The sequence below is a fragment of the Phacochoerus africanus genome, chromosome 12 (assembly GCF_016906955.1).
Source record: "Phacochoerus africanus isolate WHEZ1 chromosome 12, ROS_Pafr_v1, whole genome shotgun sequence".
NCBI lineage: Eukaryota > Metazoa > Chordata > Mammalia > Artiodactyla > Suidae > Phacochoerus > Phacochoerus africanus.
The window spans coordinates 48,764,361-48,786,791 of NC_062555.1; the positions used below are offsets into that span (position 1 = coordinate 48,764,361).

Here is a 22,431-nt window from a genome sequence, read left to right on the forward strand (position 1 = left end):
AATCTCAAAACATCTAATGCTGATCTAAAATCTAATGCTGATCGAGAAAATGTAATAACCTCAAGATTTGGCTTTATCCTCCCCATGTTTGCACTTACCTGGTTGCCGTGTTTCCCATCTTATTGTAAAGCCTCTCTCATTTCTTAAATGTTCAGAAGAGAAATGAAAGTAGAGGGCATTGTCACTACTGAGGAGTTCGTGAGGGGGGCTGGAGCCACAGAACCTTCCCAGTGGAAACGCAGCAGGTGAATCGCCATCGTGAATCTGAAGAAACTCATGTGGACAATTGTCCACTGATTCTAATTGGAAAAAAGTGAAAGTGATACGCAGCACCTAAAAATATGAAAGTTTCAATATGTCATTTGTCATTTCCATGTCAAGTCTAAAGTACTCATGCCACTAATTAAGGAGCATTTTTATGGAGTTGCTTTCAAGAGGGAAACCTGTCATTTCCTAATTTTCCATAAATGTATGACAACTGTTTTTTTGTCTTTTTAGGGCCACACCTGCATCATATGGAGATTCCCAGACTAGGGGCTGAATCAGAGCTATAGCCACTGGCCTACCCCACAGCCACGGCAATGCCAGATCTGAGCTGCATCACACCTCATGGCAATGCCAGATCCTTAACCCACTGAGCAAGGCCAGGGATCGAATCTGTGTCCTCATGGATGCTAGTCAGATTGGTTTCCATTAAGCCGTGATGGGAACTCTGACAGTTCTATGTATTAAATGACTTGTGTTAAAAATTGCTCAGACCTATGATCAGCTAATATCAAAAAGCTTAATATTAATGAAATAAACTATTAACAGCTTTATGGAGGTCTAACTGATATACAAAGAACTGCACATTTTAAGGTGTACAATCTGAGGAGTTTGAAATAAGTAACGACCTCTGATACAATTGCCACAGTTGATGTAACAGATATACCCAACACCTTCCTGCGTTTCCTTGTCTCTCTCTGTATCGCTCTCCCTCTCTTTCTCTCTCTCTCACCCTCTCCATCCCTCCCTGGCTTCCTCCATCCCCCCCACCTTCTCTTTCTGCTTTTGTGGTAAGAACCCAACATGAGGTCTACCCTTTTAAATGTTGAAGGGCACAAGGCCATACTGTTACCTACTGGCATCATGTTGTGCAGCGGGTCTCTAGAACTTATTCAACTAGTGTCACTGAAACCTTATACCCAATGAGTGGGTATTCCATGGGTTAAAGCAATAGATTCCCCTAGGTTTCATTCAACCGTCAAGCTGATTAAACAGAGGCACACCAAAACCATAGCTAACAATGCTTCCAAAGCAGTAAAATACAGTGGACTTTTGAAAAATCTCCCTTGAATTACATCTCACTGCCTATTAACCTGTAGCATGTAGCACACACACAAGTTTATCTGTGACCCCCAGAGATGCTGGGTATTTAGAGGTCCCTGAACCTCTCCACCGAGGCCTAGCCTGGATGGACGACCTCAGGTGTAGACAGTAAGCATGATGCAGGCATCTGTAAAGTGTGCTAGTCTTTGGTGGTTGCAGATCAATAACAGATGAGTTCAATAACAGAAGAGTAACACCAAGGGCAGATGTCAAGGAAAAAGGAAGAGTTCTGAGTATGCAAGTAGGTGAGCATAAACCTAAAAATGTGTTCCCAAGTTAAAATGTTAGAACGGGAGTTCCCGTCGCGGCTCAGTGGAAACGAATCTGGCTAGTATCCATGAGGACGCAGGCTCGATCCCTGGTCTCACTCAGGGGTTAAGGATCCAGCGTTGCCATGAGCTATGGTGTAGGTTGCAGACGCGTTGCCGTGGCTGTGGCACAGGCCAGCGGTTACAGCTCTGATTCAACCCCTAGCCTGGGAACCTCCATATGTCATGGGTGCAGCCCTAAAAAAGACTAAATAAATAAAATGAAATAAATAGAATAAAATAAAATGTTAGAATGCACAGACTTAGAGTAATATAATTAATGAAACATAAAATATTTTATACTGACAATAACCTACAATGGAAAGAAATGTAAAAAAAAAAAGAAAAAAAATATATAACTGAGTCACTTTGTGGTACATCTGAAACTAACACATTGTAAATCAACTATTATTTCAATAAAAATGTAAAAAATAAATCAATAAAAATAAAACAGCCAAAATACCAAAAGAAGGCTGTTGAATATAATTTCCATTTTGATCTAAAACTACAACAGCATTTGGTATGAAAAAGGCTATCAGGATATTTTTTAAAATTGTATGCTAGGCTATTTATAAGATGTGTTACCTAACAATGCATCATTTTCATCCTGGAAGTGATTTCAATGCAAAGCAGATAAATGTGTATGAATTAAACTATCCTTATTTCTATGTAATTTCTACTCTATTATGAAAACTATGATGAGGATAAGAAGATAAAAAAACCTCAGTAATCAAGAAAAACAACATGAATTTTTTTACAAATTTATAACAAAAACATTAACATTTTCTCACCAAGTGATTTTTTCTTGAAAGAAAAATGTTTTCAATGTCAGGAAATAGAATTCATGAAAACTAAATGGAAGGAAGGAAATTCACATAACCTACCCACTGGGAGATCGATTTTAGAGTTTATTCTATTGTGGGGTCCCCAGGCCCCAAAGAATCTTTGCTCTTCAAGGGAAAAAATATTCCTGACCTTGTTCAATGACCTCTGTAACATTAGCTTGCTGGGAAAAGTTCATAGGATTTCAAGGGAAAGCCTTAGCTATTCAGACATACAACTTTAATGAGTTCAGGAGTTGGCTGAGAAGTAAATATTTGGGAAAGTCTGAGCAATTAATGTTAGGGATAAAAAAGCACTGAAAACCACGGGCTTGGATCTTAATTTGAAGAGTGTTCGTTCGGCAGTTCAGTCCCTGGATGCTACATATAAACCACACAGCCTGGACAAATTTCTCAGCTGCTCTAAGAGCCACTTCCTCATAAGCAAAATGAGGATAATAATTCATATCTCCCAGGGTTATGAGAATTAAAACACAATGATATAATGTATGTGAAGCAATTAGCATAGCATACTGGCACAAGCAATGGCACAGAGAGGACTTCGATAAGAAAACCAACTTAATATGTGGAATCTAAGAAAAGGATACAAATGACCTTATTTGGAGAAGAGAAACAGACTCACAGACTTTGAAAAACGTATGGTTATCAAAGACAGGTGGGGGATGAGCTGGGGGTGTGGGATTGGCATATGCACACTTAGGTATATGGAAAGATTGGCCAATGGGGACCTGCTATAGAGCAATACTCTACCCAGTATTCTGTGATGATCTATAAGGGAAAAGAATCTGAAAAAGAATGCATATTAGTAAATGTATAACTGAATCACTTTGTTTTACAGCAGAAATTATCACAGCCGTGTAAATCAACTACAGCTCAAATAAACTTTAAAAAAATGAAAAAAAAAAAGCCATCTTAATAGCAAGCCCTCCTTCTTGCATAATAATCAACTGAATGGCCACTGAGTGGTCACGACTGTCTCAGTAACAACATGGCTATTTTTTAAAATTTTGTTGGAGTACAGTTGACTTAACAGTGCTGTGTTAGTTTCAGGTGTACAGCAAATTGAGTCAGTTACGCATATCTGTATAACCATTCTTTTTCAGATTCGTTTCCCGTCTTGGTTATTACAGAATATTAAGAAGAGTTCTCTGCTGTACAGCAGGTCCTTAATAGCTGTCTAGGCTATAGGTACTAGTGTGTATATGTTAACCCCAAACTCCTAATTTATCCCTCCCCCTTCATCTCCCCTTTGGTAACCGTAAATGTGATTTCAAAGTCTGTGAATATGTTTCTGTTGTGTAAATGCGTTCTTCTGTATCATTTTTAATTAGGTTTTGTATATAAATGATGTCATATGATATTTGTCCCTCTCTGTCTGACTTATATAACGTTACGGGCTTGCGGTCAGCTAACCCATCTAGAGAAGAAGCATTCATCCTGGACAAGAGCATGGACTTTGAAAGACAAACTTGACTCTGAAATCCAACTTGTCCAGTTACCAGCTACAGAGTGTTTTTAAAACATTACTTAGTTTCTCATAGTTTCCGTTATTTCATTTGTAAGATGTGGATACTAGCACTCAACTTGGACAGTTAGTGTGGGGTTTAGAGAAAGGTACGGAGGTCACTTAGCCCAAAGCCTGAACCTTAGATGGTTCTCAATACATGAAGGTGAATTATCCTGACATGCATTTTATGTAATGTCTACACATACTACACATTCACACACGCAAATGAAGTGTACTTTTTGAATGGGAGAATTTACCTTTCCCTCTTCAGTTCGGAGAACCCAGAAGCAGTCAACATCATGAACATAATCAACATCAGGGCTCATGTAGCTGAAACTTCCGCTCATATCTGACATGGTCCCTCCACAAACTGCAAAGCCAAAGAAGATGAACAATGCGCTTCAGAGACTCAGAAAAGGAAGAGGCTGGGCCACCCTCACCCCGCTGCCGAAACCTTCAGAAAAATCTGAGTCCACGCTGGAGACAAAAGCTCCGCCATCCTCTCTTCTCCCCGTGTCCTTTCTCCACCAGCCACCCAGATCCCCACCTCATGTTCAAGTCCAGCGGACATCTCATCACTGCCGAGTCTCCCCTGCGTCTCTGTGCTGCTCTGGCTCCTGTTCCCTCCACCTCTGTGATACTTGGCCCCACAGACTCTAACTCTATTTGTCACTTCTTGTCTCTTCTCTGCCATTTTCTCTTAGACTTGTCTCCGCAGCTGGAAGGTGAGCCCATAACTGATGGAGACAGTATTGTAGGCTTCCTTATTTCTCTACAGGCTCTGCTAGAAACACATGGTAAAACCTGGAAATTGTGCCCATTCAGAATCAGGAGTAAGAGGGAGGGCTGGAGAAGTGAGAAGAGGTCCAGTTACGGAGGAGGCAGAATGGGAAGCCCATCTTTGCTTCGTTCTTCCTGAGGATGTTGAGTGCTGGAGAATGATTTTAGTTTAGCTTCTGTGAAATATGTTACCTACAGCTTATGAATCTGGAGCGGTTTGGGGAGAGACCTTTCCCAAATAGAGGAACCCAGCAGAAATGTGGTGTCGCATGGGGTTGGGAGATAAAGAACATTGACTGGCTTAAAAGGCAGTATTTTTAGGGAACCAGTGAAAGGCAGGTTAGATGGACAGGGTGAGACCTGGTTATAGAGGGTGACTGAAAAACACTCCCAGAGTTCCCACTGTGGCTCAGCGGGTTAAGAACCTGACTAGTATCCCTGAGGATGTGGGTTCGATCCCTGGCCTCCCTCAGTGGTTAAGGATCTGACATTGCCAAGAGCTATGGTGTAGGTTGCAGATGAGGCTCTGTGGCTGTGAGGTAGGCCAGCAGCTGCAGCTCCGATGGACCCCTAGCCTGGGAATTTCCATATGCCGTGGGTGCAGCCTAAAAAGACCAAAAAACAAGAGATCCAGGCTTTATTTAACAGGCCAAAGGGAGCCACTGCATAATCTGGAGCAGGACAGTGATGTTATTATGTGGAACATTCCGTGGAAATTAAAGGGCTGCTACAGAGAAAACTCCCCCTTAGAAAAGTACAATCCCTCATCTATTTTGTTTTCAAAATGGATATAATGAAAATGGGAAATGTTAATTCAACTTTTCCTTTGATGGAAAGCTTTTTATGGCTTAAACTGAGATATATATTTGCCTTGTGAATTACATACTGTTTCTGCACAGAAAGACTTGGGTCTAAGCCTGTGAGCAACTGGGCGAGAAAGCAGGTTCAGTGGAAGAATCTGCCGCAGGACTCACTCAAGGATAAGACTTGTAAGCTGTGAGCATCTGTGGTAGGAGAAATGCTGAGCGTACCTTGCTGGGGAAGGTGACAGAGGGATCCCGTCCAGAAACGGGTGCATTCGCAACTGAAAGCATTAATGCCATCAACACAGGTCCCGCCATTCAAACAGGGGTTGCTCAGACACTCGTTGATGTTTTCGGTGCAGTTCATACCAGCCCAACCCGACTCACAGTTACAAACATAACCAGAGGCTGTTTCCTAAGGAAAGAAGAAACATCAGGTCACAGAACAAAGGGACAGACAATAAACCTGAATCGACCCAAAGAAGAAAGAACTGCAGCACTGGGGCAAAGATGCAGTGGGTGCTGAACCAAAAGCATCTTCCCGTAGTCTGACTTGGACTAATCTGTTCAAATGGGAATTGCGAAGACTAAGCAATCAGATTTATTTGGATTAAACGGTAGGCTTTGTTGCACCATGCTCCAAATCACCAAAAGAAAAAATGAAATTTTTTTTCCCCCTTGGGAACTGAAGTTATGACCTACTTTTTATCTGAAAGTTATTGACAGTTCCTTATGAAGCTGGAATCATTTAAAATTCATAAACCATAGGAAACATATTTCACAGAAGCTAAACTAAAATTATTCCCTAGCACTCAATGTCCTCAGGAAGAAGGAAGGACTTACCATGCATTGTCCGTGTAAACAGGGGCGAGTGAGGCAAACGTTACTGAGGGGCACGCATCCGTGGAGCCCATAACCATTTCCGGTATATCCAGGGAGACACGTGCAGAGGGGCAAAGAACCTGTGCAGAAATGAAAACGGAAGGATAAATACACGTCTCCTCCACTCAGACCCACGGACAAAAGTCAGGCTCTGCTGTCTAGACCAGGAATCGCCAAAATCTACATATTCCCAGGCATAGATGAGACAAGGTATGAGGAGAAAATACTAGCATCTTGATTTTTCTAGTTTTCCTCTTAAAAATTACAAAGACACTACACATTGTTCATAAGTTATTTACAGCCTGACACGGGTGCTGTCAGCCCATAGGTCATGACCTTGAGTCATGCACAAATGTGGGGTTTCTTATTACAGAGGGTTGGCAGCAGAGGCGTGTATGCTTAGGATAATGGTATCTGTTGCCAGCACTCTGCACTGACTAGCTTAATCTTCTCAAGAACCCTAAAAATAGGTATTATTTTTAATATTATTATTTTGCTTTTTAGGGCCACACCCATGGCATATGTAAGTTCCCAGGCTAGGGGTTGAACTGGAGCTGCAGCTGCTGGCCTACACCACGGCCACAGCAACACCAGATCCTTAACCCACTGAGTGAGGCCAGGGATTGAACCTGCAACCTCATGGATACTAGGTGGGTCTGTTTCTGCTGAGCCACAACTGGAACTCCCTAAATAGGTACTATTACAATCCCCATTTACATATGAAGACAAAGCACAGAGATATTAAGTGCCTTGATCAGGAACAAATAGCTACAATATGGTGTAGCCAAGGGAAAAATTAAAATCCAGTCTTTTTCTAAAATGCATGCCTCTAACCACTTCAGTGCGCTGTTAATCATTTAGCATTTAAATAGTCATACATTTAAACCAACTATAATGGAAAAAATAAAAACCATTTAAAAAATTAAAAAATAATGAACAGTCATACAAATATACATACATATATTCTTTCACATCTGTGCATATATATATATATATATATATATATGACAAATTGGTAAAAATAAAAGTGGTATTTTGAAATAAGGATATACATTATTCAACAAATAGAATTGGGGCCACCCATTTGGACAAAAATATGAAACTATGTCTCTATTGGATGCTATGGATAAAAATAAATCCTAAAAAGATCCAAGATTTTAATCTTAAAAGTAAATGAATGTAGGAAAGAACATGCACTTGAACTACTTTTAATGAGTTTGGTAGAGAAGGCCCAACTCTAAGAGGAGAAATCCTGAAAGAAAAGATTTACCTTTTTGACTATATAAAAAACTTAAACTTTTAAATAGAAAACACCACCTCAAAAGTAAAATAAAAACAACAGGCAAGAAAAAAATACATGTAAAACATAAGAAAGATAATGAAATAATATCCTCATAGTACAAATGAAATTTTACACATCAATAAGAAAGCAGATGAACAAAGGACATGAAAAAAATTTTTAATGGCCAGTAAATATGTGAAAAGTATTCATTATTAATGATCAGTAATCAAAAAATTAATTTTGACTTAGTCAAAATTAAAATAATGAGAAGGCAATTTTTGCCTTTATAAAATTGACCAAAATGAAAAACAACAATAGTCCCCAATATTGTCAAGGGTGGGGTAAATGTATATTTCTTTCTCTTTTTTTTAATGAGAATTGCAATGTTTATTTCAGGTTCTCTCTCTCTCTCTTTTTTTTTTTTTTCTTTCTTTTTTGCCACACAGGCAGTATGTGGGAATTCCCGGGCCAGGGATTGAACCTATACTGCACAGCAGCAACCAGAGCTACAGTGGTGAGAACACAGGAGCCTCAACCTGCTGGCCCATCAGAGAACTCCCTAAATCTATATTTTCATACACTGCTAATGAGTATATAAATGGATGCATTTCTGGGAGAAAATTTAGTAATACATATATATTTTTTAAATTATAGGGGGTGAAGCTTCTTTAATGCAGCATTGCAGACCGTCGGTTTTTTGGTTTTTTGTGGGTTTTTTTTTTTTTTTCCTGTCTTTCTGTCCTTTTTAGAACCGCACCTGAGGCATATGGAAGTTCCGAGGCTAGGGGTCGAATCGGAGCTGTAGCTGCCGGCCTACACCACAGCCACAGCAATGCTGGATCCTGGATCACAAATGAGCAAGGCCAGGGATCGAACCCACAGCCTCATGGTTCCTAGTCGGATTCATTTCTGATGCGCCACGACGGGAACTCCAGACCCTGGTGGCTTTTACCCCAGAGGCATCTTTCCCTTCCTTAGTTGCAAATGAGTTATGTTAACTGGAGGCCAGGGTGAGGGAAATAAAGACTGTTTCGAAGCCTCCCCTGCAGCCAGGCTTCACCGCCACTTTCAGTTCTGGCAAAGGCACAGAAAGGGAAGTGGCATGTTCTTCCTCTTTTTCTCCTTCCTGCTGGAATACAGTCATGCATCTATCAGCTGGCTTACTTATCTTGGGAAGTAACTGCAAAAATGAGAGCAGATCATAAAAGAGCATCGACATCACAAAAAATCCAAATGAGGCTTTTGTAACACAGATTATTTGGGGGTTTGAAGATCCAAGCGCGGATTTTGAAAATAGAGGATTTTGATTTTCAAATGTTGAGTTGTTTCAGAAGGTCAGATTAAAATTCCCCAAACCAAAGGGAGAGAGGAGTCATTACCTAGAATCAAGGAGCAGGCCGCGTGGGGGTGGCAGCCTCCGTTATTGACCGAGCAGAGGTCTATGAGTGTGCACATTCTTCCATCACCCTGGTAGCCTAATCACAGCAAGAGCAGGGGCACGAAACACAATGTCAGGAACAGGCAAGGAGAGGAATCCCAATCTAAGTATCAAGTATCAGGAACCAGACCAACCAGAGATCTTCTGTCATCAAAACAGAAAATGTTGGAGTTCCCATGGTCACTCAGAGGGTTAGGAAGGCAACATAGTATCAGGGAGGATACAGGTTCAATACCTGGCCTTGCTCAATGGGTTAAGGATCCAGTGTTGCCACAAGCTGTAATTAGATCCCAGATGTGGCTCGGATCTGGCCTTGCTGTGGTTGTGGCATAGGTCTGCAGCTGCAGCTCTGATTTGACCCCTAGCCTGAGAACTTCCATATGTCACAGGTATGGCCCTAAAAAGAAAGAAAAAACAAACAGAAAATGTAAACAGAATGTGTCAAAAATAGTATTCCATAGTTAAGGATATGGATGACAAGAATTAGGAATCTGATTTCAGATACAATATTCAGGGTGGGTTCTAATGGCAAAAATAAAAATTTAGGAATCCCCATTGTGGCTCAGCTGGTTAAGAAACCAACTAGTATCCATGAGGAAGCAGGTTTGATCCCTGACCTCACTCAGTGGGTTAAGGATCCGGCATTGCTGCGCGCCGTGGGGATAGAATTGCAGAGGCAGCTCGTATGTGGCATTGTTGTGGCTGTGGTGTAGGCCTGTGGCTGCAGCTCCGATTCAACTCCTAGCCTAGGAACTTCCATACGCCACAAATGCACCCCTAAAAAGCATAAATAAATTAATTAAAAAGTTATTCAAATAAAAATTTAAAGATACATGAAACTCCTGGGAACCTTAGAAAGCGCTGACACTAAGGAAGCTGACATTTTTAATGACAGTGACTTTGAAGATCTTGAAGCGAAATAATTGTAGAAGTCCAAAGTACTGTTGTTTCATGCTAATAAAACCTATAGAGTTTCATTTACCCCTTAGAACTCCCTGATCTCAATTTAGATTACAGAATAGCAATCATGATTTCTTTCCAAAAGAGAAGGGAAACTCACATGTATGATATGCCTACTATTATATCTGTTATATAGTAACTTTATATAGAAAACTTCTCATAGTTCAGTATGTTAATAAATGATTTGTGGGAACAATAGGTAAGTGACCCACAGAGAAAATCTGCCAAATTCTGCATTATCTCAATAAGCTACTTCACCATTTGTAAAGGCTTATTTTTTTCCATTGATATTCAAAATGTTTTATTTCTTTCTTATAACATAGCTGTTCTAATGTGCCCTGGATCCACATGTTAAGTAAAACTTTTTGCACTGTTTCATTTGTCTCCTTAGACATAAGTCATAGATAGATTTTTCTAATGGTTGTAGCCATGGCATATGGAAGTTCCTGGCCTAGGGACTAAATCCCAACTGCAGCTGTAACCTATGCTGCAGCTGCGGCAATGCTGGATCTTTTAACCCACTGTGCCAGGCTGGGGATTGAACCCACACCTCTATAGTGATCTGAGCCACTGTAGCTGGATTCCTTTTTTTTTTTTTTGTCTTTTGTCTTTTTAGGGATGCACCTGCAACATGGGGAGATTCCCAGGCTAGGGGTCTAAACGGAGCTGTTGCTGCTGGCCGACACCACAGCCACAGCAACAGCAGATCTGAGTTGTGTCTGTGACCCACACCACAGCTCACAGCAACGCTGGATCCTTAACCCGCTAAGCAAGTCCAGGGATCGAACCCGAAACCTCATGGTTCCTAGTCACATTCGTTTCCGCTGTGCCACGACAGGAACCCTCGTAGCTGGATTCTTAACCCACTGCACCACCGTGGGAACTCCAGTCTTATTTTAAATAGAATCCAAGATCCTGTCTTCCAATGTATGGCCTTTTTTTTTTTTCTTCCTGTTTTGGTATCAGGATATTTGGTGTGGCACCTGGTGGACAGGAAGGACAGTAGTAAGATCCAGGTGTGTTGACACACTCAACAGGTGGAGCCACAGAACAACCGCCATTATTTATCTCACATTCATTGATATCTTCACAAATGTATCCATTTCCTTGCCAGCCTAGAAAAACAGAAGATTTAAAAAGTTAGTGCTACAACAGAAATTGAAGGAACAGTATAAATCAATTATACTTTAAAAAAAAGTTCTATAGACAAGTGAACAAAGAAGAAATGAAAATAGTCAAAAACATTTACAATCTGCTTAACTGCATAGGGAACCACAGATCAAAATGAGATATATGGGAAAAAAATTGTTTTAAATACTTTTAAGCCAATTCCAGCAAAGAGGTGGGCTTATGGGGTAGTCTTATACGCTGTTAGAAGTTAAATTAACCAAACCTATTAGGAAAGCAATCTAGCAGTGTTCATTAAAATGTTTAAAGTACATAATCTTTGGACAAACAAGTCCACCTATTAAAACTTATTTTATAATGAGGAGTTCCCGTCATGGCTCGGCGGTTAGCGAACCCGACTAGCATCCACGAGGATGCAGGCTCGATTCCTGGCCTCGCTCAGTGGGTTAAGGATCCAACGTTGCCGTGAGCTGTGGTGTAGGTTGCAGATGCAGTTTGGATCTGGTGTTGCTGTGGCTGTGGTGTAGGCCAGCAGCTACAGTTCCCATTCAACCCCTAGCCTGGGAACCTCCATATGCTGCGGGTATGGCCCTAAAAAGAAAAAAAGACCAAAAAAAAAAAAACCCTTATTCTACAATGATAAAACCGAGAGCACATAAAGCACATAAAGATGTAGGTAAGCAGGTGTCTACTGCAGCATCGTTTCATGGGGGGACTCTCAATGGTCCACAGGGGCGTAACCAAATATATTACTACCCAACTATACCACTGGATGCTACAAGCTATTTTAAATAATATGTGCACATGCACTGAAAGATTTTTTTTTCTTTTTTTATGGCTGCACCTGCAGCATATGGAAGTTTCCAGGCTAGGGGTTGAATGGGAGCTATAGCTGCCAGCCTACGCCACAGCCACAGCAAAGCCTGATCCGAGCCTCGTCTGTGACCTACACCACAACTCATGGCTACACCAGACCCTTAATCCACTGAGGGAGACTATATATGTATTTTACTTAAATACATAAGTAAATAAATACTTAAATACTCCCCCATATGTATTTTCATTAAAAATACCAAATTTTGGAGTTCCTGTCATGGTGCAGCAAAAACGAATTGGACTAGGAACCATGAGGTTGCCAGTTCCATCCCAGGCCTCGCTCAGTGGGTTAAGGATCCGGTGTTGCCATGAGCTGTGGTGTAGGTTGCAGATGCGGCTCAGATCTGCCGTTGCTGTGGCTGTGGCATAGGCTGGCGGCTGCAGCGCTGACTTGACCCCTAGCCTGGGAACCTCCATATCCCAAGGGTGCAGCCCTAAAAAGACAAAAAGACAAAACAAAACGAAACAACAAATTTTAGAATTATATGCAGAGGCATGATCCCAATTTGGGCAAAGAATTTTTTTAAACCCTTCCTATAGGTTTGTGTGTTTGTGGGAGTAAAGGAAAAAGTAGAGGAGGAGAGAGAACCAGTTGCTAACCAGTGGCCTCATCAGGAGAATGAGCTTGAGAAAGAAAGAAATTATCATTTTACTTTAGAAATGGTATTATTCAATAGTTGTGAGGGGTTTATTTTTACTTTTATAATTCAGACTGTTAAAAAATTATAAGAATTTTAAGAAACATTTTAACTCCTTTAAAATATTTATTTAATCTAAGAAGAGAGGCCTTTGAAAAATCTACTGAAGACGATTATCATATTTGCAGGTGAAGAACTGAGTACACAGAAAAAAGCTGAAAGGAAATATGCTCAAATGTTAATGGCAGATCTAAGTGATAAGACTACATTTTTTTTTCTGTGTTTTTCATATTTGTATAGTTTCTTTATATTTTTAAAGCAGTATCTATTGCTTTGATATTCAGGAAAAAAACATCAGTGATTCAGAGGAAAACAAAAAGGTTTTGTTTCTCTGTTTCCTCTTCAACAATAGAAGGAAAAAATATATGGACATACTTGCTCAGGTTTGACTTTAAATAAATTTACTGTTCTGACTTCTACTTTTAAAAGCTTGTCACTGACAAATTAAATTCAAGAATGTGATTATTTTCAAATTTCACTTGCCCCTGAGAACTGAGAGAGAAAAGATCCTGTGGGGTTTTTTTTTTTTTCCACCTTCTTTCAGGTTGTATAAAACCTACATGTGTAACATGAAGAAAGTCGCTAAACCAGACAGTGCTAAATGAAACAACAGGTATGTGAGGGTCCCCAGCGAGAAAGAACAACAGAGTATTCAGTAGCTCAGCCCTAACACAGGGTCATGCAGATCTGGGTTTGAATTCTGGCTGCTGAGAAGCTCTTGGATCTTGGGCAGGTTATGGATTTTCTCTAAGACTCAAGCTCGTGTATTTTAAAATCAGAATAAGGGAGCTCCCAGCGTGGCTCAGCAGAAACGCATCCTACTAGTGTCTATGAGGATGCAGGTTTGATCCCTGGCCTTGCTCAGTGGGTCTGGGATCTGGCGTGGCTGTGAGCTATGGTATAGGTTGCAGACATGGCTCATATCATCCCAAGTTGCTATGGCTGTGGTGTAGGCTGGCAGCTGCAGTTCTGATTTGACCCCTAGCCTGGGACCCTCCCTATGCTGCGGGTGCAGCCCTAAAAAGCCAAACAAACAAATGGGAATAATACTAATTCCTACCACATCTTGTTTCTGTTGCAGCTGCATGAATGAGAAATTGCTGAGCGCAAGGCCTTAAGGACATTTTCATAAAGAACAGCTGCTGTTGTTACCTTCTTTTTCTGCTCCACATTCTAAGAATGCCCCACGAGTACAGGCGGGCCTCAGAAACTCTCTGGGGGCAGGTCAGGTGCTTACCTGGGCCCCCAGCTCAGTGCTTGGCTCAGGAAGGGTGCCTCGAAGGGAGGGTGATGATCTCATCATAAGAAAGGAAGCGCTGACTCAGACCCAGACAGTCGGACCCTGAGTCCCTGATCCCGGCACCTCGCTATGCGTCCCCTGCTGGAGGTTCGGTCCCTGTGGGTCTGTGATCGCGCTGGACAGCCCTGTTCACAGCAAGGCCCCAGGGTCTCCTAGTGACACACCCAGGTGGGGACTACTGGATCTGGTGAAGACACTCAGAGATCAACAGTTTGCCCAAGGTCACAACCCCATGGCTAGTATCAAAGATGGGACTAGGGCATGTGCTTTTTGATCTCAAATCTAATCAGCTCATGGCCACGGCAATCAAATGTCTGACCTCACAAACTCGGTGGCCAACCCTGGCCCTGCTGTTCAACCTTAGCACAAGTGGGGACAACCCCACCCCACCCCCACTTCTTTTGTTGAAATGTTACAGCAGGAAGATGGTCTGGAGTGGGATTTAGTCAAAAGGGACATGAACTTGGACTGGAATGTCTCCTGCACACAGTCTCCTGATCCCTTAGCAGGGGAAGGAAACTGGTCCTGGCATCTGGCCTGGCTGGCCAGCAGAGCCCAGCATGGCATCTCTGGCTGGGCATGGATGTGCCCACGTACCTGTCGGACAGGCCCCGCAGTAGAAGGAGCCCAGGGTGTTGAAACACGGCACAAGTGCTGAACAAGGTGCAGGCCAGGAGCTGCACTCGTCTCTGTCCAGCGTGCAGGCCGTGCTGTTCGATGGGGACGTCCACCCAGCGTGGCAGATGCAGCGGAACCTGGGCTGTGGGGATGACAAGGGTGTGAATAAAGGCCATGGGGAAAACGAGCAAGAAAATCCTTGGGAAGAGTTCCTATGGTGGCTCATCGATGACAAACCCATGAGGATGTGGGTTCCATCCCTGGCCTCGCTCAGTAGGTTGAGGATCCGGCATTGCCGTGAGCTATGGTGTAGGTCACAGACACGGCTCAGATCCCATGTTGCTGTGGCTGTGATGGAGGCAGGCAGCGACAGCTCCTATTCGACCCCTAGCCTGCATTTCCATATGCTGTGGGTGCGGCCCTAAAAAGCAAAAAAAGCAAAAAAAAAAAAAAAGCTTTGGAAATCTCACTGAGCCCCCAACTTATTTATCCTCTAATGTTCATTTCCATGAGGCCAATTGAGTGGCTTCTCTTTTTCTTCCCATGTGATTAAGCATTTAGACCAGACCATGCAAAAAGAGAAACAGCTTTCTTTCAGAGTAAGGGAAACCTGTAATTTGCCCTCAGAGACGCCTGGGAGAGAGCCACGACCATCGAGAGCTGTCAGTCAGTATAATTAAAGTCAATCAATCCAGCCTGCTGGGCTTTTAGAGGGAAAAACACCCATGTAGGCACAGACCTTGGAAAATCAATCCTGTTTGTTTCCTTTTTGAAGGTCCCACCCACACCACTCCTCCCAAAAAAGGTTGGAAGGGAAACATTTTCCATCCCACGGGTAGAAAAAAATAGAACTAAAAATAAAGACCTGAAGGTCTCATGCAAGGGCAAACGCGCCAGGACAAGGCAATCTTGAGGGCCAGGAGTCAAGGTCCTCAGGACCTGGGGCACAGGGGACACTCAGGGAAGCAGATTCCCAGAGTCTACAACCTTCATGGGGGCTGAGGGGCCAGAAACAACCCAGACTCCTTCAGACTGCATGTTGCAAACAAGGACAGGTCTTTTGTGTTTCCACGCCTTGCCACAAGGCCAAGAGAAAGGTCAGGTCTCAAAGAGAGATTCATGGATGAAGAAGAACAATGTTAGGAATTTATATAATGAAAGCAACTTCTGGGTCCCGTGGTTCTGCTTCTGTATGGACAACCCCCCTGGCCTTCCTCACCCGAGCCCAGCTTAAGGGCAGGACGGGGCCTCCCCTCTGCAGCCCCCGAGGGTCCTGCTGGCACACACCTGTGCAGACTGTGACACTAATAACCATGTCTCCCTCCAAGGAGCCCTCCCTCCAGAAGGGACCCACCTCTCCAGCCTGCACTCGGGTCAGGTCCTCGCAGATGCCGTGCACGCAACGCATCTCCGAGCCCCCTTCGCAGTCATCATATTTGGAGGCACACTGGGGGCCGTGGGTCTCAGGTGAGCAGAGACAACTGTCGGTTACACAAGAGCACAAAGTCAGGGCCTGTTTCTTACCATCATTAAAAAAAAAAAAAAAAAGAGAGAGTAAGAATTCTGATGATAGCTCAGTGATATTCACATGGAATTGTAAACCCGCAAACCAGATTTGCTGGCTGGCATCTTGGAAGAAAATCGCCCAGCTCTTCTTCAAGCGGCCAATTGAGCAAATGTGTTATCTTCTCAAGTTCGGGGTGAAAGGGCACAACTACCACTATAAATTCTTCTGCTATCAGGTTATCAAACACTTTCAAAAGTCAGACATCTATAAACCAAGGGGGATAGAGTTCATCAGGACAGCGAAGGGAGAGAGTGACAAGTTCATTCATGGTCCATCCAGCTGGAGCCACCAGTAAGCACAGGTGACCTTGACTGAACGGCTAAGTTCCCAAATATTCTCCAGGCTTGTATAATCCTACGGGCAATGGTACAGCCACATCTCAGAGTCTATGCTGGGGATACAGTACAAGGCAACACTTCTGCTACCCATAAGACATGTGGTTAACATAGTAACATGTCTTTCATGGTCATATTTTATCACAAGGTATAAGTAGCATATCATACCGAAGGTAGTGGTGGGTGTTATGAGATTTGGGTTCCGTAATCATCAAATAAATGAGGTTGTTTTAAGCTGTAGTAACTTAAAGGTGCTGAGTTGGGTTGACGTCAGCACCGCAGCTCCCAAGGGCATGTGGACATGTGTGAGGATCGGGAAGAGGCAGAGGAGGCACACAGCCTGCACTTATTTGCACAGGGCAGAGCACACCCAACAGAGCGGGAGCCAGGCCCGGAGGGCACTGTTTGCCTGACTTGAGCCGCACTGGCCCTCAGAGAAGAAACTGGCCTTGGGGGCTGAGGGTCAGAGGCAAGGAACAGAGAGGACCTGTGTGGCCATGAACTGTGGACTGTGAACTAGTTTCTGAGTATTCTGGAAAAGTGGCCACTCTACCAGATAAAGAAGTTCTTTTAACAGTACACGCTAAGGCACAAAGGGAAAACACAAATGCATGGGAGTTCTCTGGTGGGGCAGCAGGTTAGGGATCCAGTATTGTCATTGCAGCAGCTGGGGTCACTGCGTGGCACAGGTTTGATTCCTGGCCCAGGAACTTCCACATACCACAAGAGAGCTCCCCCCAACCCTAAAAGAAAGCAAATGTGTGATTAGCATGGGAAAGGAGCATTTGGCTGTTGGAAAGGCATAAGGAGACACAGTCAGGACACAGAACTCGGTGTGCTCACAGAGGGCCCCAGAAACAGCTGCGGGGGCAGCACCTTTGAGTGCTAGGGAAGAAGAGACCAATGAATGTGGCCAGAGGCAAAGAGCAAGAGTATGCTGAGTACAGAGTTCCCTCTGTGGCCAGCGGGTTAAGAAGTTGAATCCAGAGGCTTGGGTTGCTACAGAGCTGCAGGTTTGATCCCTGGCTCAGTCAGTGCCGTGGGTTAAAGGATCCGGCATTGCCACAGCCACTGCATAGGTCACAGCTGCAGCTCAGATGCAATCCCTGGCTGAAAAATTTCCATATGCCATGAGTGCAGCTATTGAAAAAAAAAAAAAATTGTGTGAGTACTACCCAGGCATCACATGTGGGCTTGGCCAGACCTAGCAAATAAAGATTAAAGATAGAAGATGCCCAGGTTAAAACTGGAATTTCAGATACATAAATACTTTTTTTTGGTGTAAGTTTGCCCCCATGCAATTTGCAACATCAATATATAACTGTGCAAAAGTTGTTCCATTAATAAGTTACATTTCTGAGCCTTTCAAGGTTGCCTTTCTCATTAAAACAAGGTCAAAGATTAAAAGCAATACATGATTAAATTTAAAAAGAAACTCGGTTATTCTTAGCCAACCCAGAGCTATGCATCTTCTCATCTCTCCTTTCACACTCCCCATCACATATTCTCTCTCCATTCATCCTCGCTCTCCCATCCTCACACAGAATAGTCCGCAGAGAATTTAATTAGACTTGGAGATGACAGAACTTGAGACCATTTCTTAGACACATTTGAGGATTAGATCCAGGTGGCTTCCTTACGAAAATTTATTTTACCAGCACCTCCACGCATCCCCCCAGTTTCGTTTTCTATTCTATTCTATTCTATTCTATTCTATTCTATTCTATTCTATTCTATTCCATTCCATTCCATTCCATTCCATTCCATTCCATTCCATTCCATTCCATTCGCTTTTTTAGGGCTGCACCTGTGGCATGGAGGTTTGCAGGCTAGGGGTTGAATCGGAGCTACAGCTACCAGCCTACACCACAGCCACCACAATGCGAGATCCAAGCTGCATCTGTGACCTACACCACAGCTCATGGCGATGCCAGATCCCCAACCCACTGAGCAAGGCCAGGGATTGAACCCGAGTCCTCATGGATACTAGCTGGGTTGGTTACTGCTGAGCCATGACGGGAACTCCAAAAATTATTTTTTTAAATCTTTAACCCAACTATGACTAATTTCAGATCCATTGATCAAGACTAAGCTTTACATCTTGACCCCACTTCTTAACCTTCACCTCAGACAATGGAATAGCTCCCTTTTGCCTTCTTTTCTTGTGAAATAATAGTGCCAATCTATGAGCACCATTTTGACCTTGGGGTCTAAAGGCATCTCCTGTAGGAAGTGCTCAGGAAATTGTGCTTATCTTATCACTAAGTGCTTTACTATTGGAAAAGATTTAAAATTTGAGAGGAGATTCTGAGTCAAGGACCTGCGGTTAAATCCTCTCTCTTTCCTTTGCCCCTGCTAATGTCATTTGGAGATGAGTAAACTTTCATCCTACATGCTTCCCTCAACAGCTACAAAGTATACTTCTTTCATTTAAGTTCAGATAAGGTGAGAAGAAGAAAGCTAGAGGGAGGGAGGAAGCCAGTACACTAGCAACTTCCTTACCATGACACTCAAAGATAATCTCCCTTTACTGGCAAGGCTCAGACTGCCCCAGCTACAGAATTAGCGACAGCAAAAGATGAATTAAAAACTAGCTGAGGGAGTTCCTGTTGTGGCATAGCAGGAAGGAATCCGACTCGTATCCATGAGGATGAGGGTTTATTCCTTGGCCTCACTCAGTGAGTTAAGGATCCAGCATTGCCCTGAGCTGTGGTGTCGATTGCACATGAGGCTCAGATCCCTTGTTGCTGTGGCTGTGGTGTAGGCCAGCAGCTACAGCTCCAATGTGACCCCTAGCCTGGGAACCTCCATATGCTGAGGGTGTGGCCCGAAAAAGCAAAACAAAAAAGAACCCTCCCTGCAAACCTCGATGAGTGTTGCTCCTTGTTACCACTGCTTTTCCACTTCACGGTTCCCTGTTCTGAAAGGGAGAGTTAGCTGACCACTTTCCATTTTCACATGTCTTTTGAACATAACAGTGTTTGCTTGCAAAATGTATTTGCAAGGTGTCCAGATCCATACCCCTTCAAGAAAGAGTAGTGAATCATAAACCTCCCCAGAGAGGTTCCTTCTTTAACAATCTTTTATTGCTGATTTGGTGCTAGCAAAACAAAACTGGGCTTTTCAGTCGTCAAACACACAGTACCTGCATTTGGCAATTGAGAAGAGGTCACATATACTTTCATGGTCAGAGTTTAACTTGTGTTAGAGTCCATGGTTCAATGTGAATATAACTGACTAACTAAAAGAGGTAATATGTTTAATATCTAACTACAATCTGAGCTCAAACCAGATCATCCTCATTATTTAAGTTGGGCCTGTTTTTTTATTTTATTTTATTTTATTTTAGCAGGGCATTTTAACCAACGAGTATTTATTAAAAGCCAGGGGTACACCAGGCATGATTCTTGTCTGGTAGGCTAACAAATACAAATGATGTAACCAATTCACTTATTAGCTTATTCGATTGAACAAAATACATTTCATAGAAATGATTATAAAATGCATTGTAGATAAACAGAATATCTTTTGTATTATAGATCTTCAAACAGGCCCAACTTAAATAAATAATGAGGATGATCTGGTTTGGAAGAATAGAAAAAAGCTAAATAAAATAGGATAATCATCATTGTGTTCCCGGAGTAAAAACCAACAACAACCTAGACTTTCTTGGTTTTCTTCCTATTAGGCTTTCTAGATCTGAGCCTGAAGTTTATAACAAGCCCCACCCATGCATGGCAAACATGGATATACTGTATGGCACATGGAATTTTAGCCATTACCTTGTAATTATCTATAATGGAATGTAATCTGCAAAAATACTGAATCCCTATGTTGTACACTTTAATATAATATTGTAAGTCAGCTATGCTTCAACAAAAAGGAAATTAAGTCTGTCCTACAGAACAACATCAACAACATCCCATAGTCAGCAGGCAGCAAGAATCAGTTCTGGATTTACCACTCTGGCGCAGCGGAAATGAATCTGACTAGGAACTAGGAGGTTCCGGGTTTGATCCTTGGCCTGGCTCCATGGGTTAAGGTTCCAGCATTGCCATGAGCTGTGGTGTAGGTCACAGATGGGGCTCAGATTTTGCGTTGGTCTAGCTGTGGCGTAGGCTGGTAGCTGTAACTTCGATTCGACCCCTAGTCTAGGAACCTCCATAAGCTGTGGGTGCAGCCCTAAAAAGAAACAACAACAAGAAAAGAACCAATTCTTTAGGATAAAGAGGCAAAAACATTCTGAAAAGTGCAGAACAGTATGTGGTAGCTGTCTGGGCTCTTAGGGACAAGACCACCAGCCACAGGAGTCAGAGGAAACAGATAATGGTTTTCCTTGATCTACTTTCATTATTGTAAAAAAAAAAAAAAAAAAAAAAGAATTTTTATCAGAAATATTTCTCAGAGTTCCTGTCGTGGTGCAGTGGTTAACGAATACGACTAGGAACCATGAGGTTTCGGGTTCAATCCCTGGCCTTGCTCACTGGGTTAAGGATCCGGCGTTGCCGTGAGCTGTGGTATGGGTCGCAGTCGCGGCTCGGATCCTGCGTTGCTGTGGCTCCGGCGTAAACTGGTGGCTACAACTCTGATTGGACCCCTAGCCTGGGAACCTCCATATGCTGCAGGAGCGGCTCAAGAAAAGGCAAAAAGACAAAATATATATATATATATATATTTCTATGAAATAAAGCTTCCAGTTAATGAGTATTTGCATACTGCTTTGATTTTCATAGGTCCTTGTAATTAAAAAGGATTCATCCCTTTAAATAAAACTCCTTTGTCTCCCTCAAGTCCATGGGCTCCAAGAGTTCAGGCTACAAAATCAAACTCCTCCCACCTCAAGTAACCACACTTCTGCCCACTCAGGCTATTCACTAAGGGCTCAGGTTTTCCTCCAGCAAATGCCCACAGAAGTTTTCTGAGGAAGTTTCTAGTCTCAGGGCAGCAACTGATGAACAAGAGTTTAATATCATGTAATCAAGAGACCTTGAGAGTGTAGCTAAGTTTTCTCTATTTCAGGCCATGTAGATTCCACAAAGCCGAGCATTAAATCATATGCTCCCCTACATTTTTCTATTTTCCTTTATTCCTTCAAAACATCTTCAGCACATGCCTGCCTGAGAGCATTTGGGTCACAGCTAATCAACTGGAATTCACAAGGCTCCACAAACTGTCCTCACATCAAGGAGAAAAAACATGATTGAAATGCTATGCTTGCTCTGTCCTCCAGCAAACCTATGAAGGGCAGGAACTAGACACCTAGAAAGCAAAACCATTTCCAGAGTCAGCACCATGAGTCCCTGGGGTTTCTTTGATAGGAAAGTGAACAGAATAATTCATTGCTGACCTTATAAAGTTGAATCTGCCACTGAGGCAGCTCTCAAAATTGTCTCCCTCTCTCTCTCTCTCTCTCTCTCTCTCGTTTGTATCTGGACAAATAAATCCAACTTCTGACATGCAGTAAATACTTGTGTCACAATTTTTCTTTTCTTTTCCATTTTTCAGGGCTAACAATTCCATTTTGTCCTGGGGGGTAAAAAACCATTTCGGCTGGGTGTGCAGGTCTGTCTCCTCCTACCTACTGCATGTCTTTGTTATTCTGATGGCTTGCAAGATTCCAGAAGACAGAGATGACAAAGGAAGACCAAGAATGAGATCTAATCTCCGGGACATTCCTGGATGGATACCAGGAAGGTGGGAACTATTAGGCTAGCAGTCACCTGCCACCGATATCTCCAG

The 22,431-nt window shown here is 42.7% G+C and overlaps 1 protein-coding gene across 1 annotated transcript in view; it reads right to left on the reverse strand.

Annotated features, from left to right (window-relative positions):
* The window catches only part of CUBN (cubilin), a 316,180-nt gene that overhangs the window by 285,505 nt on the left and 8,244 nt on the right, over positions 1–22,431 (reverse strand). The window contains exons 7-14 of the mRNA XM_047755040.1: positions 16,145–16,271; positions 14,770–14,932; positions 11,154–11,285; positions 9,152–9,247; positions 6,452–6,570; positions 5,837–6,023; positions 4,283–4,395; positions 99–333 (exon numbers count right to left, since the gene is read on the reverse strand). Coding sequence (XP_047610996.1) covers positions 99–333; positions 4,283–4,395; positions 5,837–6,023; positions 6,452–6,570; positions 9,152–9,247; positions 11,154–11,285; positions 14,770–14,932; positions 16,145–16,271 — 1,172 coding nt within the window. The remainder of the gene's footprint in view (positions 1–98; positions 334–4,282; positions 4,396–5,836; positions 6,024–6,451; positions 6,571–9,151; positions 9,248–11,153; positions 11,286–14,769; positions 14,933–16,144; positions 16,272–22,431) is intronic.